General features: G+C 44.7%; 1 protein-coding gene across 7 annotated transcripts in view; it reads right to left on the bottom strand.

Annotated features, from left to right (window-relative positions):
* Positions 1 to 1,807: 1,807 nt before the first annotated feature.
* SLC45A4 (solute carrier family 45 member 4) overlaps positions 1,808 to 20,519 on the bottom strand; it is an 87,393-nt gene continuing 68,681 nt past the window's right edge. For all 7 annotated transcript variants that reach the window (XM_027645580.1, XM_027645585.1, XM_027645581.1 and 4 more), the window contains 6 exons: positions 13,929 to 14,117; positions 11,409 to 11,588; positions 10,222 to 11,297; positions 10,021 to 10,120; positions 8,805 to 9,016; positions 1,808 to 7,988 (listed from right to left, as the gene is read on the bottom strand). In XM_027645580.1, the coding sequence (XP_027501381.1) occupies positions 7,626 to 7,988; positions 8,805 to 9,016; positions 10,021 to 10,120; positions 10,222 to 11,297; positions 11,409 to 11,588; positions 13,929 to 14,117 (2,120 nt within the window). In that variant the 3' untranslated portion in view covers positions 1,808 to 7,625. The remainder of the gene's footprint in view (positions 7,989 to 8,804; positions 9,017 to 10,020; positions 10,121 to 10,221; positions 11,298 to 11,408; positions 11,589 to 13,928; positions 14,118 to 20,519) is intronic.

Genomic DNA, 20,519 nt, shown 5'->3' with positions numbered 1-20,519 from the left:
CCTGGTCTCCCGAACTGGGGGAACCTGAAGGGAGCCCACGATGCTCTTTGTCATGTGGTTCAGGTTTTGGTAGTGCTGTGAGGGAGTTGGACTTCATGGGTCCCTTGCGCCTTGAGCTATTCTGTAATTCTACGCTCAAACCAAGGGATGGCAGTGTTTGCCTCCAGAAATAATCCAGCTGTGGCTATGGAGCCGCTTGGAAGTTCAGGCTGTCGTGTGCTGGCTGTGATCTTCCCACCAGGGCTATGCAGGGAGGGAGGAAACAGCCCCTTCCTCTGCTTCCCAGCCCGCGCCCCCGGGCTGCTGGGGGTCTGTTCGTGGGACCAGACCCCTTTTTCCTTCGGTGCCGGTTGAATCCTGCCTGTCCCTGTAATCCTTTCGGAGCAAAAGGAGCAGAAGCCCATCCTCGCCCCCTGCCGTGCACTTCTTACTCATCTGCATCCATTTAATGTGCCACTGTCACCTGCAGCATTCCCGGGGATCTGGTTCCCCTCTCCATGGGGAATTTTCCTCTCCCACCCCCGGTGTCAGGACAGGGATGGTGCTGCACAAATCACTTGGTGCAGCCCCCAGGCCCTGGAACAGAGGGAAACGCTGCCTGCTCAGGGCTGGAAGCTGGAGGAGCACATGCCACCCTTGTCCCCAGGATTTCGGCCGCTGTCCTGCTGCCCCTCCCCTCGGTCCAGACTGAGAAGTGGGGGCCGCGCTGGAGCAGCTCCTCCCCGGGCCGTTCCCAGCCGCTCCAAGGCCCTGTGAGCTGTTTTGTAACGAACAGCTCAGGGAGTGACCCAGCCCCTCTGTCCTCGCCCCCTCTCCCGCCAGCCCAGACCCAGCAGCCGCTCCCAGCGCCAGGAGGGACCGGGTGCTCCGGACAGGGATCGGTGTCCCCCTCCGAGGGCCAGGGGTGGGTCACATCCCCTGAGCCGAGCGGGGGCTTTGGGCTCTCCAGGTGGAGTTTCCCCAAGATGAGGAGGAGCCCAGGGTTTACTGGGAGAAGTGGGGCCAGCTGGGGACGCTCTTGCCCTCGTCACTTGCTCACTTCATAGTAGCCCTGTAGTAGCTACTACAAAGTAAATCAGCTCTATCCACCCAAAACCAGCCTGGGCTGCGTGTCCTGTAGGTATCTGGAGAGGCTCCTTCCCATGTTCTTCCCTCAGTGCTGGTGAAAAAGCAAGTTCATAAATCGGCTGAAAGTCAGATTTACTTCATGTTTTCAGTTCTTCCTTAACCTCAGTCCAGTGACAAGATCGTGGCTGAGCCGTGTTAAGTCAAAAATAAACTAAATTCTGGGTGGGCATTGACTTGGCACTGAATTCTCAGAGCTGCCAATACTGATTGTGAGGAATTCCCTTCAGGAGAAGTCACAGATTAAATCTGTCACAGGAAGTACGAATCAAATGGGACAACTGAGCTCTTCACTGCAAGTTTAACCCTGTCAGCTTGTGATCTCATCCAGGGGTCCCTCCAGCTTTCCCTTCTTGTCACTCCCAGTGGCCCAAGAGGTTGATCAGTTTGGATGGGAACTGAATTCTTTGGAAGCTGCTTAGGGCTATGGAATCATGGACTTGCAGGTGACGTTTCTTTCCTCCAAAACACTCCCAGGCCCTCCCATGCCGAGGGACCCCAATTTGCCAAGCATTTGTGAACTGTGACACTTGATTTTTTTTGCCAGGCAATGTTTGTTTGGCAGGAGCGTTTTTGGAAATATCAGTGATGCTTTGGGGTGCAGGTGAGTGTTGTTTTGGACAGGTCAGGGACCGGGTGTCCTCCTCGTCCCCTTCCCTACAAACACCACAGGGACACGAGCCACCAACTCTTACTGAAATGTTTATTAAGATCGAACTTCGGAACAACGGATCGGAACACAATGTCTCGTGGAGTAGAATATCTCTAAATTGATTTGTTTTCCTTTTCTATGCGTAAATGAAAAAAAAAAATCAAGATTATACAAAAAAGAACAGAAAGTGCAGAACACAATAAACAGTTCTCATGCAACAAATCTTTTTTTTTTTGTTTTAACCTTAAAACAGAAAATAAGCTCAACAGTGTAGAAATAAAAATCATACATACATTATGCCGTCTACGCACTCAAACATTCATCTGTGACATCACTTTTCTTTATCCCTTTTTCCTCAAAAAACAACATTATGTGTTTAACACATGCTTATAAACATTGCTAAACTCAGCAAGAGCTATTATAGTGCCCCAACTTAATAAGTTGATAAAAAAGTAGTTGTCATATGGCCAGTTCACAAAGGAACTAAATATTCTCTTTTTTTTTTTTAATTTTTTTTTTAAATTTTATTTTTCCCCGCTATGAGATGCCTATATGCAGCTTTCTAGTAATATGAGGCATTTAAAATAAGCTGGTCATTTGGCTACCGAAAGGGCTTAGTGTTCATGTTACATCAGGAAAACCAAATTCATGGGGGAACTGCCAATTTGTTGAGAGAAAGGTCTGGATTTTGGGGTTATTTATTACAATTCGGCTCTTGCCAAGGACTGAGAAGATCCAGAGTTTGGCTAAACATGCCAAGAGCTTCACCCCCAGCTTCCAAGTTTAAGAATGAATGTGCCAGAGCATGTCAAATTGAACTGTGTCCTGGGTTTTCCCTAAAATTTTAGCAGGTCACAAGGGCATCAGAAGCCCTTTAATTATAGCAGATGCTTCCTTTTAGGGGGGTCGTATTTGCCTCTCCTGGGCACCCCTCGCCCTCCCTGGGGCAGGGAGGGTGACATTGGGGTTCAGGTGAAGCCACAGTGCTGCTTGGGATGAGGAACCAAACCAAATCAAGTTTTCCAGGAGGTGATTTCCAGGAAAACCTGGAACATCTTAATGAGCAGATCGGTGGGCGTGAGCGCTGTGTTAGGAGAAGGAATTGAGCCTTTTTGTTGTTTTCTAAGGCAATTTCTGAACTGCTGAGCCTCAGAATCAAACCCCAGTTGGTATCTGACCTTCTGCAGCTCCTTTGGATGCAACATGACAAGACAGAAAACTTTGGGTAGCTCCCCTTTTTTTCCAAATGACCTTTTTTTTTTCTTTTTTGACGCGCTTTACAAACGTTCAGCTTTGTCGTTTAAGGAAGGAAAACAGCTAAAGGACTCTCTGGAACCATAAAGTTTCTGCAAAGAAAAATAAAATTTGGTATTTCTTCCACACAGTCATCAACAACATTTCTGTGCAACATTTGGTGTCCGTTACATTTATTTGGCCTATTCAAAGGAAACGAGGACAAAACAGCTGCAAAGAAAACCAACTTCTCTCTCACAACAGATACTTCAGATGCCGAAGCTGCTACATGTGCTTGGAATATCATGCAGGAGTTTACTTGTTCATTTAAATAGGATACATATTTATAGCTGAGCATCGGACTGGGATGAGGGGAAACCTGGAAGAACTCAGTTGAAGACATTGTGGAGTGGTGACAGTGAGCACACAATCCCCAAAGGTATTGTGACCGAACAGTGTGTCTGCAAATGTACAGACACACAGGAACAGACACACACACACAGAGCCCTAAAACCTCTCAGTGACTGGACTACGATTCAGGGACTCCAGGAAGGCACCTGCCCTCCCTGCACTTCCCTCCTGCCCAGATGTGGGTGCAGCTTTCCCAAGAACAAACTGACTTTCTCCACCTTTACCCCTAAATGTGACTGAACTTGCAGGGCTGTGAGACCTGCCAGCCAGGAAAATCCTGCCTTTTGTGGTGGATGCTGGAGGAATCCAAGCTCACCCAGGGAACCTGTTCCTAAGGATGGAACCAGGTTCTAATGAGGTACCTGGCAAGAAGCACCATTGTTGCCACTGTCATTCCAAGTGCTGGGGGATTCAGATTAGATGGGAGGGAGATAAGAAAGACTCAGTCCTTGCCTCTGTGGCAAACCTCACACATCCTGCTCCATCCCAGAGTCTGTGTGCCACCATCCATTGGCAGGAAAACCAGGAGGGTGAATTTGCAGCCGCCTCCTTTCCAGCCCAATATTTCAGAGCCTGGAAAGAGGCTCCAAGGGAAAGGGGAGAAGGACGTTGTGTGTGTTACTGAGCACAGACCTCTGTTGGCTTTACTGGCTTCCTCCCTCCTGGTGATGATCAACCCCAGTCTTCCCATAACTGCTCACAGCCAGTGCCAGCAAAACACCAGATTCCTGTTATTAAAAGGCTATTTAGGCAATAAATCTCTATAAAGTCATCAAACCAGCAGGAAGAGAAACATTCCTAAGAAATTATTGCTTCTGGAGTCTGAAATTGCCATCCACGAACAGCACAGATCTGACTGGACTCTTGGAATGACCCAACAGGGCCAAACCCACACTCTGCCTTTCCAAGGGGTGGAAGCTAAAGCTTCTCTGCTCTCACATCAAACATCTACAGCCCTGGAGACTCTGAGCACAAACGATGCCTCGTGTCTGAGGTGTCACTGCAGCAGAACAGGTTCAAATTGTTTATAGTATCAAGCAACACAGAATTAAAAGACCAAACCTCAGTCCTACTGCAGTGAAGGTCCAAGGGGATGACTTTGAGTAGACAGTGATATCCACAAACAAAAAGTGGTGCTTGTTGTCACAAGGAACAACAACGAAAAAGCCACTTCAAATCTCTCTTCCCACAACTTCTGCAATAAACACTTAAAATTGTATTACTTTACTTTTAATTGTGGCAAAAAAAATAGTAATTTCTGTATCAAAAGATAAGGTGAGGGACAGATGAAGAAATAAATTGTTGCCCACTCTACCCTGAGAAGTGCTGGGGTGAGAAAGAAAACTCAAATCCAAGGAAAAGCCCTCAGGAGGTGAAGGTGGTGTGGGGGTTTCCCAGGCTGGCGTAGGGACAGGAGGAGATGCTTTGGCTGGGGCTGCCCAAGTTAATTCTTCTGGCAACACTACAAATATTTCAGTGTGTTTACAATGAATAATTATTTCCTTCACTGTTACTGGGGAGTGAAATCAGCTTCCTGCTATGGCAGCCACGTACTCCTGCCTTATGAGCCCCACAAACAACTCCAGAGACGGATTTTGACATCCAGTTCTTAGAAATGAGGCTGTCCCAAGCACTGCCCAGGACAAAACTGGCCCTGCCCCGCCTTTGCTTGAAACCTCTGGGTTGGAAACATCATTTGAAAGGTCCTTCCTCCCTCCTTGCCCTTCCCTGGCTGAGAAAGCTCAATAAACGTGGGTGAGCTCACCCCCAAAATGGTGTCATGGTCCCTCTGGTGGGTGTGAAGTCAGAGGGAGCTTTGACCTCTCCTCCCTCTCTGCAGGTCCTTGGTCAGTGGGATGGTGCAGCAAAAGAGAGCTCGGCTGAGAAGGTGCAATGTGGAGTAACCAGGATTTGATCTGGGCTGATCAATGGAACTCATGGGAAAAGGGTAAGGCTGGCACTGGTCAGAAGATGCAGGTTTTTAAACTGCTGAAGACCCTTTCCAGCAGGAGAGATTAAAATGAGGAGTACTTGACAGAGGTCATTTAACAGAAAGCAGAATCTTCAGGGAGCTTCAAAACTAAGTCATTAAAGCCACTTTAAAGTGTGTAACTTACACGAATGCCAGTTCTAAGGTGGAACACAACACTCGTCTCTGCAACAGTGAGCATCACCAGAATATATTAAATGTAACTGAGATGATAAAATTCATGGCAGAAATTCAGTTCAAGGATTTCTCACGTCTGATTTCTTCAGTAAGGTCTCACACCCTTCAGTAGTATCGCTCCCCTGGCTGAACACAGTTCACAGTACGTGTTCTGAATGAAAAAATATTCACCCCCAAGGGAAAAAAAAAAAGTTTCTCAAGATACTTGTCAAAAAAAACAGCCCCTACATCCTGCGTGATCACATGTACTTCAGAACTTCGTGATGTCACCCTTGACAGCAGAGGCCATTGGTGCTGACTGGAAGCCTTCAGCTGAGAAATCCATGGATGCCACCAGGAATACGACAGGGACGCGAGCCCTCAAATACACCCAAACATCCACTTCTCAAACACATAGACAATTCAAGTAATGTATTAAAAACAGCTTCTCATTTTGAAATAGAGCTTCTTTGCCTGGATTGCAGCATGATTGACACAGGCATTTGAAAGTCTTGGAGCAGGAGGAGTTTGAGGCAGCAGGAATGTCACACCGCTCTGTGTCTGTCCAGCACATGGATTGAGGGCAGCCCGGGGGCCCACCCCAAAACGAGTCCAGAGCATCACAAACTCTTCTGACAAAGGACAAACTAAGTTTGGTTTGGAAGTTGCTTTAAGTGGCTGCTGGAAAGTGATCCAAACCTATTTTGAATCAGACTAGCACAACTCTTGCAAGCTCTTCCCAGAAGAATGTCTTTGCACTGCAGCTGTGTCCTGAACCACGGAAGGGGGCAGGAGGATGTGTTGATGACACTGGAATGGCAGCTCGGGAGAGCTCCAGCCTACAATTCCTCCAACATAGGGACTGGAACAGCAACATTGGAATTTTAAGGCCTAAAAAACTGTTTCTGACAGAGATTTTTACAAACCCAGACTATGCCATAAAGTGACAGAGGTAGGCCTTGGGCTCACCTTGTTGTACTGACCCCGTGCCTTCACCTCGGCTGCGGCGCTCCCAGCCAGGAGGTTAAAGGATCATAAAAAGTGCAATTAATCCACGACTTCCTTTCCCTATGGAAGAGAATCCGCACGCCCCCTCCCACGAAGCTGACCCCGGAGATGCCCTTTCTCTGTGGCAGCTTCATCCAGAGATGATCAGGTTTAAATGCCAAGAAAACCCCCCCGAGTTCACCACAGCACATAAAATTCCCAGCTAAAAATTGTCACAGCGTATTCCAACGACATTCATAAAATGCAGCACTTGTGATAAAAAAACCTGTGAGTGCTGGTCACCTCTCCCAGCTGCTGCTCCTTCCGTCCAGAGCTGAAATCCAGCACCCAGTGTCACCCTCCCCCGAAGAGCAGCAGATTTGGGAGTGGCTGTGAACAGTTATGACTAAAGAAGAATTCACGGCAGTTTCTCAGAAACCGCAGTAATTGCTTTTGCTTTTCTTGAAAATAATTGCAAATCAAAGGATTCTGTAGTAATTGCACTAACAAAAACATGAAGTCTAAAATTAAAGTAGCTGTCAGACCAGTAATACCATGCTCCTGAAAAATAAAATGATCGTTGTCTGAGCGTTTGATTCGGGTATTACACTAGTGAAATCTGAAATGTTCAGACAAAAAATGGCAAGAGACTAGAGGTGGAGATCGCTTCCATTTTCCGTTAGTTTAAAAACAGCCGAAAACTTAAATTTTTTTCTAACTGCTAATTGTATACACTGTGAGTCTCATGCAGATTAATAAAACTTACTCGAAATCTAAATGTGTTCTTAATAAAAAAAGTGTTCAGAAATGATGTCTCTAAGTTGTAGAGAAAGCAATCAGCATCCGAGCAACCCGCTCAAACCTAGAGGAAGGACTACAGAACTTCATTTACACTTTTGCACGAAACTGCCTTTTCTTCTGCAGATTTCAGTTACGAGTAGTGAAGGTCCTAATTTGTTTTTTTTTTCCTGAAAAAAAAAAACCCAAACAACCAAACCCAAAAAACCAAACCAACAAAAGTTCTTGATCCTGCACCTGCACTCCTTGGAATGTGGGTGAGCAGCGAGGGGCTCACACGGCTGACTCGCCCTCGGGCTCGGCCACCGCGGCTCCTTTGCGTGTCAGCTTCAGCACCGTCGGCTTCTCCGCGCCCGCGCCGCCGCCCTCGGCTGCCTCCGGAGGACCCAGTCCTTTCTGCTCTTCCTTTGGCTCTTCGTTCACTTCGGGGTAAATCACCAAGAAGGTGGCTGTCAAAAACCCCAGGAAGGACCCCACGGAAGCCACCATGGGGATGACTCTGACGGTGCCGACCGCGTCCACCACGCCGCCGAGCGCGGAGGCCACGAGGATCTGGGAGATGTAAACTTGGCACGACAGGATGGCGCAGTCTATGCCGAACCCTCGCTTCGAGTTCCCAGGGCTGTGGTGAATGTACTGGGAAAAGACAAGAAATGTGTTAGGGGAGGTAAAACAGTGGCTGAAAGCAAACACTCAAATGCCAGAACTGTTCCTTGAACTTCTCAGCCCTGTGGGTGACTTCACATCATCCTTGTGGCATCACAACTCCAGAGAAACAGTCTCCTCATCTGCTCATCAACAGCCTCCTCACCTCGCAGCATGAGGCAGGTATTTGCTGGGTCACTTGTGGCACAAGTCAGCTCCAAGATTAGGTTTTTTTAAAAAAAGATTTACATGAAACATTTGGTGGGAATTATTTTTATGATTATAAAAAGGAATCCCCCTCCCTATCCCAAAGCAGAGATGTGTTGTAATAAGTGATCTTCCTGTAATTTGCAATCCAAATGGAATAGTGGTAAAAAAGAAGTAAACCTGTCCTTGTTTCCAGCAGAATCAGTTTGCCTTTTGTCTCCCCAAAATTACAGCTGCATTTCCACACTCACTTCAGTATCCAAGACTGAGTAACGCTAAAGCAGCACATCCAAGACAGTAGAAACAACTATGTATATAGTAAATACTCCAATAATAATTTAATCTCTCTTCGTCTACCATATGCACCCAAATCCTTTTATACCTCAGCACAGGGTATGTGCAGCCATGACCCCCTGAGCCAACTCGATGCCAAGACCATCTGATTTCAGTACCAGCTCTGCTACTAACTATCCATTAGAGCTTTGGCACACATCCCAGCAAAGCAGGTATCTCCAACAATGGGATTTAGTAAATCCATTTTGCCACTGTGTTCTTCAGGGAAACAAGAATGCTCTGCCTTGATTCAAATATTCCACATACCTGTTTAATCTCATGGTATTGTCCCAGAAGCGCATAGGGGCAGTAGGAGATGCTCATGGACACTATTCCCATCGTGCTGATCATTATCATGGTGACGTAAACGTTGGGGAACATGGCCATCACTGCAGTGCCAAGGGAAAAACCCAGCGTGCCCAGGATGTAGATCACTTTTATGCTCAGGTCATAGTTATCCAAATATTTCTGCAACAAGGCTGCAGAGATAAAGAATGAAACAGAAATCATAGAATCATAAAATAGTTTGGGTTGAAAGGCACCTTAAAGATCATCTAGTTCCAACCCCTCTGCCACGGGCAGGGACACCTTCCTCTAGAGCTCAGAGGCCATCCAACCTGGCCTTGAACACTTCCAGGGATGGGGCATCCACAGCTTCTCTGGGCAACCTGTTCCAGTGCCTCACCACCCTCACAGCAAAGATTTTTTCCTAATACCTAATCTAAATCTACTCTCTTTCAGTTTGAAGTCATTTCCCCTTAAATCCCAGTTTAGTCACTGAAGTTTTAGGGTGTTGATGTGGCCATGGCAGCTCGAAGTGCTGTTTAGGATGTGGATGCTCAGTGCATGTTTGGGTTCTCTGAGCAGCACAGCCCGGTCCTCACTGGGAAAAGGATGAATTCCTGCTTCAGGAAGAGCCCGTCCCCACTGAGCTGTGCAGACGTGCGTGCACATGTGCTGCAAAAGGCAGAATTTAAGTTTGGCAAAAACTCTCAGTTTCAGAGTCTAGTCCAAGTCCAAATTATCTGCAGAATGACTTTCAGAAATACATATTTATAATTTTGATTTAAAAACAATCTTTGCAAAAACCCTCTTAACATATGCTTGAATCTTCTACCAAGCATGATTTCAGTTTCCTGATGACTCGCTAAATGCCACTCAAGATCCTTTGATTTCATTTTGTACTTTATGCCACTTCACCATCTGCTCATTTTTCCACCTCTACATTTGGAGGAGCTTTTTCACATTGATTCTTAAAGAAGCCCTTCCCCTTATGACCATGTGAAATGCTTTTCCATGATATCCTTCACCCCAAACAAGGAGGTGGATGCAAACTGAAGCAAAAACTATTTCAGGGACAAGAGTTGGACTCGATGATCCTTGGTCCCTTCCAGGTAAGGATATTCTATGATGCTAAAATTCACGTATTCTAATAAATACACGTTTGAGGTGCATTCCACTGTGAGATTGTGCAGTCTCCTACCTGAACAAACAGCAGCAGTAGCAGCATAAATCACCAGCCCCCAGCAGCCCATCTGAACCCCAGCATTGTAGGCGTGCAGCTCAGTCGAGTTGGAAGGGGCCTGCAACAGACACAAACACAAATGTTGCTTTCTTGTACCCAGCACATCCCAGAAACGAGGAACCCCAAAAGCAGGTCTGCCCGTGGGAACTGTCCCCTTACCTTCGGATCGCCCTGGAAGATGACCTGTCCCATGAAATCCGTGTAGAATACGGCCTCGGCGATGATGGAAAACCAAGTCAAGAGGTGACAGACGCAGAGCCTCAGCAGCTCTTTTGGCATCTTGAGCATGGACAGCCACAGGAGCCTGACAGTGGTCTCGGTCTCGCCCTCCTCGCTCTCAGTGTCCCCGCTGGAGTTGGTGGTGCCGCTCTGGTTGCGGTGGCGGCACCGCTGGCGCTGCCGTTTCTGCATGTCGTAGATGTCGTTCATGCTGCGCGACGACTTGATGAGCACGATGGCGTTGGCGCGGCGGAACCGGTACCGGTGGGAGCCAATCTTGCCGTAGTAGGAGAAGGTGTAGGATGGCTGCCGGTAGAACATGTGCCGCCGCCTCCGCATGGAGTTGCAAGTGCTGGATTGCTTCATGCCTATCCTGGTGTGCCCGTTGAGGAACTCTTTTGGTAGGGAGCCGTTGATGTTTGGGACTTTATCTTCGTTTAAGCGATTATCGAGCAACATCTCCTCCTCTTTCTCACTGTCCCTGAGGAAAGCAGAGAGGTGGTTGAGTTTGGACTTCATGATCTCCTGGCTTGTGTTGTGGGGAGTGTTTGGATATGAAGCATCCTGAAAAATGGAGGGTTCGATGTCATGCAGGAAAAGCAGCTCCGACTCGATCTCCAGTGTGGCATCAGGCATGTGCAGAACCGAGTCACTCTTGCTTCTCACAATGTTCACCTCCAGGAACTCCATACTGAGATCATGCTCTGACTGAACCTCATCATGGAACATGGAAGTTCCATACGGCTCTTCCTCACTGATTACATTCAGTCGATTCAGAGGGGGAAGACTGCCACTGAATTTGACACTGGACAGCGTATCTCCTTCCTCATCAATCCTGTCCTGCTGAGGGTTATATTGCTCCTCCTCAATGCTGAAAAGGTGGAGAGCAACGGAGACAGAAAAAATAATAGCTGCAAAGAAGAAAAGGACTTGCTGTTGAGATTTAAAAATACCACCCAAGAAGGTCTGTGTCCAGTCCAGCCCTCCTAACATATAACCAATAGCTCCTCCAAGGCCTGTGGAAGAGAGAAAAAAAAAGAAGTCAGTTCAGGAAAAATCAAGTCAGTCACAACTTGGTCATCAGGAAAACTGATCTGCTGCCAAAAACATCTCAGCTAAGTCCATACCAGCTGAAAAGGCATGGATGTTAAGGGCCATGTCTTGCTCTTCACTGTCCACCACATCCAACAGGTAGGCCCGAATCGGCCCTTCGGTGGCATCAGCACAGAAATCCAACACCACCACACCGAGCACCGTGAGGACTATTCCGATGGGCTGCTTGTCCGGGACATCACCAATAGCCAGACCTGAGGGAAAACGGAAGAGGAATCTGGGCATGTCATTCAAAAAGGGAAAACTCCTAAGAGCAAGCTTAACTCCTTAAGAGAGAGGCGGTCAACAGGCTCGCTGCAAACATTCCTTTACAAAGGAGCAAAATGGCAATTTCAGCTCTTTGGTGTCATGGAAGGTCTGGGACAAAGAGTATGTTCTTATGTTCCTAAGACTGATATTTATTTTTCAGAATGTTATTTCTGCGGTATCTCTTAAATTATTTCATATTCCTCCCATGTATTTCCCTTCAGCTGCTGAAGGCTGTATTTATAAAAGACATGGTGGGAGAGGGGAACACCAAAAATTAGATATATCACCTGTTAGTTACAACCACAGGTAACTGCGCTGCTGACAGCATTCCTGACATGGTGCTTTACATGCAAGGGTCACAGTACCCTGGGATAAACTGAAATTTAACCCCTTTGCCTCTCTCTTTGTTTTTCTTAACATTCCCACTTTCTAGATCCCTTTTTGTAAGCAAAACTTTTAAGGATGAAGCAACATGAAGGTATTTTGCATTGCAAAAGGCATCAGTCAGCTTCTGTTGACAGCACGGGATGAAATGCTTTTTGTCTGCAAAGTAGAAAGGCAGCATTGGTGTAGAGCTGGATAATTTGTCATGAGATGAACCAGTGACAAAAGCATGAAATTACTTGAATCAGAGAGATTTAGAAGTTACGCGTGCGAGGCTCTGATAAAACCATTAGTGTAACTGATGAAAATAACTGTGGAAGGAGATGAACTGGCTAAGCCACCAAGAATCATTTAAATCTCAAGTGCTGATTCCTGCATATTCAATCCTCATTTATACCACGTGCTTTGAAGGCTGAAGAAGGTTATGAGTGTTCCAGGCTCAGCTAAGCCCTACAGCAGGAAACACCAATGGTGTCAGCGCTTTAGATCTGCTGGAAATCTGAACAGTGCAGGAGAGAGCAAGGGTTCAGTTGTCCCCTGGGACATGGTTGTATCATTATTGGGATTAGCAAACCTCTGTGCTCCTTGTTCCCCTCCCTATGACTCCTACTGCCAAAAGCCACACTAAGGAAGAGGGTCTAATACAGTGAGCCCCGCAGTTTTGAAGCACCTCCTGTTTCCCCAAATTGCAATTAGGATTGCAAGTAACTGCAGACTAAGGGTAGGAAAGTGAAGAAGAAAAATAAAAGATCAGCACAATATTTTTTGCGAATTTATTAAAAGTCTTGAAAATAAGACTATAAACTGAGCATGAGGTTTACTTGCAGGTATCGATGGCACCTAAACCTGAAACTCCTGTATGGAACTGGGAGCTTCTTATCACTTAAAATCGTGTGAGAGGGCTACATCTAACACCCTGCAAACATCTGGAGAGGGAGAAATAAGCCTTTGAGACACCACAACAAAGTACAATTGATGCCACATGATAGCAATTCAAATAAATAATATTTATTGCTTGGGTAAATTAAAAAAGCATAAGCCAAATGTCATTTATCTGAATAGTTTGTTCACTGCACTTTGCAGAAAATTGAAACCCATCATATGGTATCCCAGTCTGGCTTTAACAAGCTGAGCCAAGATAATGTTCCACTCATTTCCCTCAATAACTTTTTCACAATAGAGCTGCACCTAACCCAAAAAAAGAGAGCCAAGAGGATGTTATTAGGTGCTAAGTTCCTTTCGTTTGCATCAGTCAAACCGTGATGTAAACAATTCCCCAAAGGTACTTGCTGTCACCTCTCCTGCACTAAATTTACAAAGAGATTGTAGATTAAATTCCGTAGTAAACTATGTTCAAGGGAAACTATTTTTACCAGCTTTGATGGGGGTTCAGGAAAAATTATTTTCCCACATGGTTTTTGATAAACAAATATTAACTGTGTTCTGGACTATTTCAATACTGGGTCTAAGAAAAGCACAAGAAAAAGTGAAAAGATAATTTTTGAAATAATGCTGGAAACAGGATGTGTTGCCAGATATGCATTAAAGGGAAAATGGATCACAACAGGAAACATTTCCCTGTGAACAGGTTGCTACGATTTTCCCATGTCAAGGATTGACCAAATTCGTCTCAGCAACTGCAAACATTATTCTGGCAATCATTGTATTAATAACACTGTGCTACCAGTAGCAGCCATGATTGCACAACACTCAGCACAGTAACTTGTGAGTAAGAATAAAACCACACAAGGTGGATAAAGCTCAAGTGCAGGGTTGTGGAGATCTCTCGTGATTTTAACATTAAATATGAGTTACACCAACTGCAGAGCACTACTTCCTACACTAAAATCTTAAAGCAGGTGTGTTAGGAGATACAGGCAAGAGGGTTCCTTGTTATTTACCTATAACAGAACCATTAAGGAAAAGTGCAACTCCAAAGAGGACACCAATGCAGAGGGCGAGGATGAAAGGCCGCCGGCGGCCCCAGCTCAGGGTGCAGCGGTCACTGGCCGAACCGATGAGTGGAGTGAAGATCAAGCCCAGGATGGGGCTGAGGAACCAAGTGAGGCTGTAGTATTGTTCAGGAAGACCTAAAACAAAGACAGAAACGACTGAAGGGTTATGTGGTGCACACCAAAGGTTTCACTTTAAACAGGAAATTTAGTCATACCTTTGAAAACTGTAAATTGAGCAGTAATTTAACTACAGTGAATTCTCTCCCAAATTCAAAACTCAGCTGAGATTTCTTAGCAATGGTTAATAAAACAGCTAAGGAAACATCACTTATCCTTCAAATACCTGGGCAATAAGAAGGTAACAATCAGAATATTTAAATTACTGTATCCACTAACCATTTGTGGAGTATAAAAACAAAGATTCTGGGGTGCTTGGAAGCTACCTGTTTGTCATATACACATATCCCCTTCTCAACAAAACTTTTAAGATTCAACAGTTGAACGTTATAGTGGTGCTGTTCATCTAAGGTCACCCCCATAAAGAGTCATTAAACATTTAATGGACTGAGAACGATGGAGGGAATTTGACTGTCATATGAAATGTCCAATTTCTAAGCACAAAAAGATTTTTTTATAAAAGTGAACAATAGACAATAAAAAAACCAATTAGCAATTACTCATCAACTTCTAGAGGAGGTTTGTTTATTTCTACTATCCTTGGTTGTGTTTTTTTAAGAACAGAGGTGACTATTCATAGGATTGGATGGAAAAAACTTGGATTTATTACATAGCATTTATTAGGAAAAAACAACTTGTTACACATAATTTCTGGAGATTAAAGAGCCCCCAGAGCTCTGCTGTCCACGTCCCCAGCACGGCAGCAGTGGCCTGCAGATGGCAGGCTGGCCCACAGCACCAGCCAGCTCCTTCGGGCTCTGCCTCCCTCCCGTTTATCAGCACAGGGCAGGTAACCACTCTGACGTGTTTCTTAGCAAAGCATTAAAAACAAAACAATCAATTTCTTGCAGTCCAGCTGATGCCAAGACAGAAAAAGTCAGTGTCTTTATCCCAGGAAGAAAAACCATTTATTATTCAAACCCATATATGGTGAGAGTGAGCAGCATTTGACCTTTGCTGGAGAGATCAACCTGTACCTTGTGCTCCCTGTTCAGTACACTGAGGCATCCATTACCACGCAGGATTATACCAATCCCTGCCCAGAATAGCCTCTGCTGCAAATTTGGAAGTCTAATCTCCTGCTGTTTAAAGGACCACCAAATCTTGACTAGCAATGCTGACTTCTTCCATGAGAGAAATGAGATTTTCCCAAGAGTGCTGCATGCTGTGTGGTGATACAGAGATTAAATGATAGGAAAATAAGCTAGTTTTTGGCATAAATAACCAATTTCACCATCAGAATTTGAAATTCAGGTCTGAGGCTAAGGTCTGTGTGATTGGACTCAACTTTGGCTAATGGACAAGTGAATGGCCACAGCTGCCCTGATGAGTACAGAGTTTTTGGAAGAGACTTGCCCCTTCTGAAACTGCCCCACCCATGTTTTCAGATCAAACATGCCACGTTTGGTCCAAACATTCCCCTCCTGCCACAGGGGATGGTACCATGATTCAGCCACCTTTCCTTGTTCCAGGCCTGTACTGGTCAGCACTTACCATTTAAGTACTGACTCCTTTTGCACAGGTTGGGTTTGTAAACATGGCACCATGGCCACATCATGGTTCAAACCACTCCTGCTCAGCTTTTCCTACTGTTTGGTGATGTCTTGGCTGACACAGAAGTTTCAGCTGAGACACAGGCTCTGTCTGTGTGTCCATATTAGGTTTAAAGCTTTTGTTCAAGAAGACACAAGTGTTGGCACTGTCCCTCCAGACCCCAATATTTGTTGGCACCACCCAGCTTCTCTTCATGAGCACTATCCTCATCAAAGGTGCAAGTCAGGAAGCCAGTAGTTCCAGTAAAAGTGCAGGGAAAACTTCCATGTCCCTGTGTTTTTAACATTCCTTTTAAATTTCACCAAGTTTAACAGCGTCCTAAGCACAAAAGCAGGTTCAGGCACTGTGTGTTGAAATGGCCCCTCACCTGCTCCAGGATGAGGATGCCGATGCTCATCAATGCCTGAGCTGGCACAATTCACAGGGATATTTAAATAATAAATATTTAAATAACAAATATTTTAAAAAATATTTAATGATGGGGAAGAGGAAACATTTGGTTCAAGGAAAGTAAAACTAAATGGTGGGCTGGGTATGATTCATTTAGGGTGAGTTATTTTTCTGTGGGACACAGAAAAAAAAGGCAATGTGTAAATATTCACCCCACTTTGCCTCCACAGAGCCATCCTGGGAGCAGTGGTTAAGCATCAGAGGTTGCTACTGTGTGAGGCCAAAGTCACTGCAGAGTCTGTTTTAAACGAAGTGAGGAGCTGCAGCTGAACCAACACCAGGGATCTTTATTGTAGGGATCACCAACATCTGGAATAACTCGATGTTGTATCACTGCACAAGCGCTGTGTGCTGAAAGCAGACATTTCTGTGCTGAATTATGTTGTGACTTGTGAATTATGAGCTGGGGCGTCTCAATCGAGCTCATCCATCAGTAAACACTTGGGAGACGTTGGGAAGGTTTTGCAGTAAATCACACAGTGGCTTTAAATAAACACAGGGGTGAGGGCTGGCAAGAGCTCTGTCACCCACATTACAAGCCTCATCCTATCTTACATGAATAAACAACCTTAAATAGACAGATTTAAGAAAAATGAACATAATTAAGAGATTCTCTTTTAACATTCCAACATCCATTGAGACAACCAACTCATTTTAATGGAAACTCTGAGCAGAAACAACAAGGAAACTCTGGTACATGAGGGAGAAGCAATAGGAGAGGGCATATCCAGGGACACCAGGGGCTGGCACAGCTCCCTGTCCCTCTGTCCGTGAGGCCACCACTTTGTCTCCAGTCTGCAGTGACACTTCCTTGTGGTGTATAGAAATTTTAGAAAAAAAAGATCTGGAAACACATAATCCATTTGAAATGATGATTCAAAATGACATCTGCAGAGAATTAAAAACTGTTTACAAATATTTGTCCTTCAACTGTAAAACCTACACATTTCTAAACTGGACAGATAGGTATTTTTTTTATGCTTTACAGCCACAGTTAACTGTCATAAAAATGTCCTAAAATTATTTAAAAACACTCCGTACTTGACTTGAAGTACTTACTAAAAATGTTATAACTCAAAATCAGATTAAGGTATGCATTCTGCTTTGACTTTACAGGCCAGTAAAAGAAAGGAAAGAAGGGTTTTTACCCAACCTCTGTTACATGCCTAAAATCAAGGATTTTTACCTTTCCATGTATGAGTCAGAGGAGAGGGACTGAAATGCTTTCTTGGGAAGGCTTTATTTTCACTGACTGAAAAGGGTGATCTTCCTAACATCTAAGTATTATAAATAAAATCCTAAATCTAAATATTTACAGTGAAAATGGCTTACTTTGCAAGAGGTGTGAATCTCAGTGATCTCAGAATAGAACTATGGATGTAGCTTTTATGGAAGGGTAAAAAGGACACTTAAAACCCCAAAAACATTATGTTTGGAGTCCCTTCTTTAGACAAACCACTTTGGTACTTTTTTACTGAACTACTCGTTAGCAGCCAAAATATCTATATCTAGAAAAAAGAGGTCACAATAAAAATCTATACGGGAATTAATAGCTCCATGCTAAGAAAAATGGAAGAATTTCTAAAAAGTTTTTGAGTGCTCCCCTAAGTAAACAGGAAAGGGATAACTTTCAAGTGAAACACGAGCCATTCCCACAGATTGTGTAATGGGAATCATCAATATGAGCACAACCTGCTTTCTCTCCTGCTGGAGAAGCCATGCCATGGGACTGCTTCCACAGCCTAAGTGGCAGGGCTCTGACAAACTGCATTCCAAGTGTAAGCCAGCAGTTCATAAAATCATCACGTGTGTTTTACATACAGTGGTGCAGAATTCAAAACAGTTATAATTTATTAAGTGTACGGCTTTACTGTAAGTATGTAAACTGTGAGGTCCTCACATCAGAATTCAGTTGGTTACTTGAGTGGAAAACTACAGAGTGGGGTTAGAGAAGATTCCCGATGGGAAGGGGTGCTCATGAAAGCTAAACTACAGTAGTATAAGAAAAATTAATTTGCTGGCAGAAGAATTCCCTCCTGAACTTGTCTGAGACTCCTCAGCTGAGCAATGTACAGGCAGACAGAGCAATCATTTTAGCACTTGGCAGTGAAGTGAATTATCCAGGGTTTCCTTTACTGTTTGCTTCCTATATCTAGAAGTTGAGATGTGTTATTGGTATGCTCAGTCTGCCCAGTCCACCAAAACTCTGAGAGTTCTGGTGCCCAGAAGTGCCTTTTCTCTCTGTACAGATTTAGATGTCACCTGATGTCCATGCACTGTTGCTGTGGGAAGTCAGGCTTTTTTGAAGCTCAGAGCCCTTGAGATTTCCAGGAAAGAGCATTCCAAGGCACTGAGCGTGACCCCCACTGCCCCACAAAGTGAGACTTCAAAACGTACCCTGCAGATGTTCTTCCTAAAATTCACACTTCATGCTGGCAGAGCCTCCAGGACCTTAATCCTTTCAACAGCAGCTTTAGTGCTAGACGTTCTCATATAAATGAGAAAGTTCCAGACAGACAAGGAGAACTCCAACCCCAAAATACTTTTTTTCCCTTAAAAGAGGCTGTTCTGGTTTTAGTACCTCGAATGTCTGTGTACATGATATGCATATTTAGGTTGGCGTGCGTGGTTTGGCAGGAGAAGCAAAAGAAATAAGACTGAAAATTGAAATACTTAAAGAGATTGTGTGTGTGTATATATGTGTGTGTGTGTGTGTGTGTGTGTGTGTGTGTGTGTGTGTGTGTGTGTGTATAAAAAACAGAAAAAAACCAAGTCTTCCAGAGGTTTTCTGCCTCACAAGAATTAGCTCCAATAATGAAACTTTATATAAATTCTGTCTGCAAGGGCGTTAGAAAGTTGGGGAAGGTAATTACATGTCCTTTCTTTGTATATATATGCTGCTACACCTACAGAAATTCATCATTTTATGCAATATTTTAAAACAGGAAGACAGTTCAGAAGGCAGCTGAGCCAGGACAAGACAACAATAAACAGAAATGTGGGGATAGAGGGAATGTTTTGACACCAAGAAGTTCCTTCTGACGCCCCCATCCAGTGGCAAGGACTCAGATGGAGTGTGTATTTTAAATAACTTGGCTACAGGGATGTGCTGGGCCAGCAGCCCTTCAGCATCCAGGCTCTGACGTGCATAACAGATGCAGGGATGCTGCTTTTGACTGGATTTCAAGGCAGCACTGCACAGCCATGACCTTGTCATCCATGTGACAGCCTTGCCACAGCCTCCTGCAGCCAAATGTGAAACATCCCAACTGCTGAGAGTTGCTGCACCCACCTGGAACAGGCTGCAGCTCGGCTGGGACTGATTTTGTATGGCCAAGAGCGGCTCCACGCAGCATGTGCCTTCACCAAAGGCTGCTGAGACTCACATACAGACTGGAAGGCCAAAGCAGCTGCATCCCATTACCAGTTTGATGCTGTTCCTTTATTTTGTCTGTAATTTTCCACCACCACACTTGCCTTGCCAGGTAGCAGCTCTTACAGCAAAACCACCATAGGCCAGCTTGGAAAAGCATCCATCCCAGCGGCCTCACGGGGGAGGAATTAAAAAAAAACCTTGAGGATTATTATTTAGCCTTTTACTGACAGCTAATCTGAGAAAACACCGAGGAGGAAAAAAACATATTGGATAAACAAGGTTAGTATTTGTGAACTGAATGTGGAGCAGGTCACAAGGCAGACTCCAAAGTCTTATACAAGTCAGTGAGAAAAAGAGCAAAACACAACAACAGCTTCTGTGAGCAGCGACGACTGCCACTGAGACCCTTGTAATATGGCATTTCCCAGCCAGCTACAAACAAACAGGACACTGGCTTCTAGTAAATAAGGGTTTGTTTTTTCCCAGACAAAAAAAGTGCCCAACAATAGTGGGACCAGCACTGCTCACGGTTCACAGGAAATGCTCACTGTGTCACCATCAGTCTAAGGGCTGCGTGAGGTCACGAGTTACATGGAAGAAAGATTAAGTCACATGCAGCAGTTTCTATTCAAAACCTCTTTTTGATAAGTTCTATTGGGAGAAAAATAGTTCTTTATAAGCTTAACAATAAGATCTGATATGGGAATAGGATGCTAAGGTCCTATTTTCATTTGTCAGAAATCATCACCTAGAGACTTTGTTTGTACACTTTAAGTAAACACCATACAAATTTCTGAACGAACACAAGAAGTTGTTCATGCCCTGCAAATACCTTCTATTCCACAGTTTCATTCCTGTATGAAAATGTATCACACTGATCTGCTTAAAATGCATTGCTTATACAAGCTGCTTTGGTTAGGCTGTGCTTTTCAGGAGTGTAGCAAGCAGAACCAATGCCTGTCAAAGAGCTGTGGAAAAGT

The sequence above is a fragment of the Corapipo altera genome, unplaced genomic scaffold, assembly GCF_003945725.1.
Source record: "Corapipo altera isolate COAL_440 unplaced genomic scaffold, ASM394572v1 51, whole genome shotgun sequence".
Classification (NCBI taxonomy): Eukaryota; Metazoa; Chordata; class Aves; order Passeriformes; family Pipridae; genus Corapipo; species Corapipo altera.
Note: the sequence above shows the minus strand (reverse complement) of the source record. Positions and strands in the feature narration are given on the sequence as shown.